Here is a 5000-nt window from a genome sequence, read left to right on the forward strand (position 1 = left end):
ATCCCGTCTTGGTGCATTTAACAAGCTTTAGACTGACTCTCCTATACATCACAAACAGTGTGCGGCTGTGTGTGTGTGTGTGGCTGTGTGTGTGCGTGTTTGTGTTCAGTCCTTGAAGGCTCACAGGGCGTAACAGGCAGCAGTTAGAGGCGTGTGTTAGCTCTCAGATGTCTGTATTATGTGCTATAAGTGACTGTGACCTTGTGTTGTTACACGTGTTAGTGTGTGTGTGTGTGTGTGTGTGTGTGTGTGTGTGTGTGGTGTGTCTTTTACTTTGTCATCTGTAACTTCTGTTTAAAGCGTCTCTGTGGCGTTACTATGGGAACATCTTCTGTTTTTTAATAACTGTTGAAAGTTTCATCGGTCAGCTGTGTAGGAGGAAAATCATCACATCTTCAACAACATGATGTAGTGAATTTCATTACAGATCCACTGATCTTGTGTGTGTGTGTGTGTGTGTGTGTGCGTGCACGCGTTTGTGTACGTGACTGTTTAGCTGCTCAGAGGTCGTTCACGTGAAGGTATCAGGCAGCAGTCTGAGGATTACTGGGATTTAAATGTGTGCAATTATTCAGACTGCAGTGTCAACACACACACACACACACACACACACACACACACACATAGGGAGAGTGTGAGAGATAAAGTGCGCAGACAGAGAAAAATGGTTTTTCTAAGACACTGAGTTGCGGCTGACAGCTGTCAGACAGATGTTTGCCGAGGAGTCAGATAAACACACTCAGCTCGGTTCCTGAACGCACCGTCCTCACATATTAAACAGAGCGGATCTCTGCAGATACGAACCTGCGTCACGTTTAACAACAAGTTACACAATAAACATCCGGAAGGTTTCCAGCACTCAGTATGAGATGTCTTCAGTTTCTCACCCTGACGCTTTAAAAACCTCAAAACCTTGGAACGGTTTAGCTGGAGTAACTTTTCTGGGATTACGCTCAAACCTCATTCAATCAAAGAAATGTTTGTCCTAATGGACAGCATCCTGTGATCCAAAGTATGCACTGACAGCCCGTGATTGGCTGTGGAGTCGTCCAATCAGAGTGCGGGTGTGTCACCTGTGTAGACGAAGCGTCCCGGCGCTCCTTTACAGAACTGCTTGGACTTGTAGGACAGCGTGACCTCCACCACCCCGGGAATGTGCCGAGGAGGCGTCTGCACCCGGATCGCGTGAGGAGTGATGAGCTGTGGGACGAGACGGGAGTCACACACACTCCCCGACGGTCACCGTGTCTGTGCGTATGGGTGTGTGTAAGTGTGTGTGTGTTACCTCGCTCCACACCAACATGGTGCCAAACACCACCTGCAGTCCATCGAAGAAGTTGTCTCCGATGAGGATGACGGTGGCTCCACCTGTCGTCCAGCCTTCACTGGGACTGATGGCTTTAATACAGGGGGTAGCTGCTGGATACACACACACACACACACACACACACACACACACACACACACACACACACACAGTTAGTGTGTGTCCCTCCAGTCGCAGCTCAGATCACCGCGCAGGACCTGAGCTTCTGAAGAAGCTCTGACTTCAGCCTAACAAGGTGTTCCTAATAATATGGCTGCTGACTTTATATTACTGCAGTACACACACACACACACTCACTCACACTCTCTCACACACACACACTTATAATGTAATTTTTTTATTTAATTGGGTCACGACTTTTATCCTCTTTAGTTCGCCAACACACACGCAAGAACATGTACATGAAAAAAATGAATGCACGCGCACCCACATACACACACACACACACCCTCACACACACACACACACACACACCCACACACACACACACACACACACACACACACACACAGACATACACACTTTCTCTTGGCCGGTAATGACTAACTTCTCTCTCTTCTTTCAAGTGAGGCTGTAGATTAATTATAAAGTGAAATGAAAGCAGAGCATCTGCGTGTGAGTGTGTGTGTGTGTGTGTGTGTGCGCGTGTGTGTGTGAGTGTGTGTGTGTGATATTAGAGCTGCTGCCCTCTGTTCTCTTCACTTTGACAGAAATGAAATCAGAGTTTGAATTTAGATCCTCGGGATGAGGAGATTTCACGTTGATGCGGGCTTGTTAGCATTAGCATTAGCATTAGCATTAGCCTCTGCGGCGATGCCTTTACAGCAGGCAGCAATACAAAAGTGAATCAGAGAGGAAGAGTTGCCATTACAGCTATTATTTCGAGAGCTTATAAAATAAGATGAAGTGAAATACCATGGAAGCTGAGCTTAAACCCGGAATGAAATGTTCTCGATTGTCATGTAGTTTTGATCTGAATCAGCTCATTGAAAGTGTCATTTCAAGTGCAGCAGCAGTCACCAGCAGCTCCTCCTCCTCCTCCTCCTCCTCCTCCTCCTCTTCCTCCCCCTGAATCTTTAAAACGTGTTTCATGTGAATCTGGAGCCTTTAAAGTGAGAGAGGTTCAAACCCACGGGACTCTGCTGCACTCTGATTGGGAGGCCCGGTTTCCATGGTGACGCTCTTTAATTAGGAGGGCAATTAAAGGGGTTGAATGGCCTGGACACGCACGCACGCACGCACTCACACACACTGGCACGGGCGCGCACACACACTGTCCTCTGGAGACCTGAAGGCATTCAGTCTTCCTACCCACAATGCACCGGGGTGATTTCTGTTCAAAGAGTTGCTCTGCTGCTCTTCAAATCAGACTGAGTGACTCTGAACATCCTCAGACTGCTGTGACCTTTGTCTGAGGTCACTTCCTGTTCGCCGTGTCGGTTTGACATGAGAGAGGCGCTCGCTGCCGATTGGCCGAGACGGTAAAGTGAAGGCCTACCCTCAGAGGGGTCCAGTCTTCGGGCACGGCGGCCATGTTTGGAGTTGTTGTGTACGAACATGTTGTCGGAGACGGCGAGAACGTGGCCGTCCACGTTCACCGTGGTCGACACCACCACCTGAAATACAGACAGAACTTTATTTACAGGCGGCAGGACAACAGAAACACGGCCTGTTGTTTCACTGCGCCAGGAAATTCCTGTGAGACGTCCTGAACGCACGGCGATGGAGCGATATCACCCAGCAGGCTCCTGTCACAGCTTCACACAATTTAGAAGATAAACCAGCTGTATTCGAGAGCGCTCCTAGCCCCGCCCCCTTTCTGTGATGTCATCGCCTCTGACAGGCAGCGGCTTGTGGTCATCCATCATCCCCGGCTGGTTGCCATGGCGAGGTTGTTGCCGTTGATCCATGGCGACGGAGCAGAAGGTCGAGTCGAGGTGTCCTCTCTGTCGTCACGGTAACTAACCAGCACATCCTTCACCCTGCTGTCGCCACGACGACCACAGACGAGTCCGCAGGCTTCACCTGACTTCACCTGTCTTCCCCTCCTCCCCCTGCTCCTCATCGCCAGCTTTAACTGGACTTGAACATCCTGCCAGCTCAAGCAGCTCAGTGTGTGTGTGTGTGTGTGTGTGTGTGTGTGTGTGTGAGAGAGACAGAGAGACAGACGGCAGTGAGGAGTATTGATGCTCCGTCTCGTCTGTCTTCACACGGCAGACGTTTTACCTCAGACATGAAGCTGTGAAGGTTTTGTGATGGCCTCTCTCTCTAACACACCACACACACACCCACACACACACACACACACACACACACGCACACTCACACAGAGCTGATAACAGCACGTGGTTCTCGGAGTGCTGCTTCCAGGAGGTTCCTTGGTTTTCTACAAGCGGAGTGTGAGGCAGAGCTTTCAGCTATCAGGCTCCTCTCATGTGGAACCAGCTCCCAGTTTTGGTTCGGGAGGCTGAAGGCCTGCTCATGCTGCCTGCAGACCGCTTTAGACCTACGCGGCCTGCGGACGCGCATGGAGTTCCATCCATGCAACATTTTGGGATGACACTGTCGGCAAACAATCTGCATGAATATTTGTGAAATCTGGCTAAAGGAAGGTAGGTAAAGGTGGTAGGAACGCGGTCAGTCCGAGCGTCCACCGCAGAGGGTTCAGGCGGGCTGTCACGCATTGTGGTTGAGTACGTATTTTACATCAATTGTTCGAACACGGGCCATACGGCGCTGTGGATGTCTAAACCATCAACAGACGTGAAGACACTCCCTAAGAGCCTCTCGCCTGCTGCTGCTCGTCCACAGGTGGATCGATTGTCCAGTATTAGTGGTTAAGAGTTGATGACTGAGGAGACGACCACTCAGAGACAAGTGTTTTCACGTGTAAGGAGTGTGTTATCAGCGTATGAACACACACACACACACACACACACACACACACACACACACACACACCGTCCCTGTCGACCTCTCATATTTTATCTGCAAAGCAATAAGCCTGGGGCTGTCCTGCTGCAATGCATCATGGGTACAGCAGGTCCTCCAAAGCCTTGTCCTGCCCTTTAGGGAAATGATGAATTCATATGTGTGTGTGTGTGTGTGTGTGTGTGTGTGTGTGTTTTACCTGAAACCGCCGCATGTCTCGTGGGTTTCCTGCGTTTTTCAGACAGTTCTGGTTACACTTCAGGAAGAACTTTAAGAAGAATCTGCAACCACAAACACACACACACACACACACACAATCACACACATACACACAGAAAAGTTTTGTGTTTAGATGCCGATGTTTTGAAAATGATTGCTGTACACACAAAAATGCCTGAAATCCTGAACGTTTCCCTGTGGGGCCACTAGTAGGAGCTGTTTTATCTAAGAAACGCACACAGAGAACGATAAACTGCAAACATTAAAACTCATTTAGACAAACCACATTCATTATAACGAATTAGTTCTTCTCGTGCACCTGGAGAGGCGAGCACCGTATGGCGCATGGGCATTACCGTCGTTTCAGAAAAGTTCCGTTTTCACAGTTTACATGGAGTCCAAGCTGAAGCCAAACACCAAAAACTAAACACTCATCCAATCAGAAGGCAAAGGAGTGGGTGACAACTCCTGTCATGTTATGTGTGTGTCTCTGATGTTCAGATCAGTGTGACAGTGTGTGTGT

At 49.2% G+C, this 5000-nt stretch overlaps 1 protein-coding gene across 5 annotated transcripts in view; it reads right to left on the minus strand.

Moving 5' to 3' along the window:
• LOC115393052 (transcription factor COE3-like) overlaps positions 1-5000 on the minus strand; it is a 21075-nt gene that overhangs the window by 6031 nt on the left and 10044 nt on the right. For 3 of the 5 annotated variants that reach the window (XM_030097826.1, XM_030097824.1, XM_030097821.1), the window contains exons 7-10: positions 4458-4539; positions 2826-2943; positions 1286-1419; positions 1074-1200 (exon numbers count right to left, since the gene is read on the minus strand). In XM_030097826.1, the coding sequence (XP_029953686.1) occupies positions 1074-1200; positions 1286-1419; positions 2826-2943; positions 4458-4539 (461 nt within the window). The remainder of the gene's footprint in view (positions 1-1073; positions 1201-1285; positions 1420-2825; positions 2944-4457; positions 4540-5000) is intronic. The other 2 variants (XM_030097825.1, XM_030097823.1) reach the window with 1 other exon arrangement.

The sequence above is a fragment of the Salarias fasciatus genome, chromosome 8, assembly GCF_902148845.1.
Source record: "Salarias fasciatus chromosome 8, fSalaFa1.1, whole genome shotgun sequence".
NCBI lineage: Eukaryota > Metazoa > Chordata > Actinopteri > Blenniiformes > Blenniidae > Salarias > Salarias fasciatus.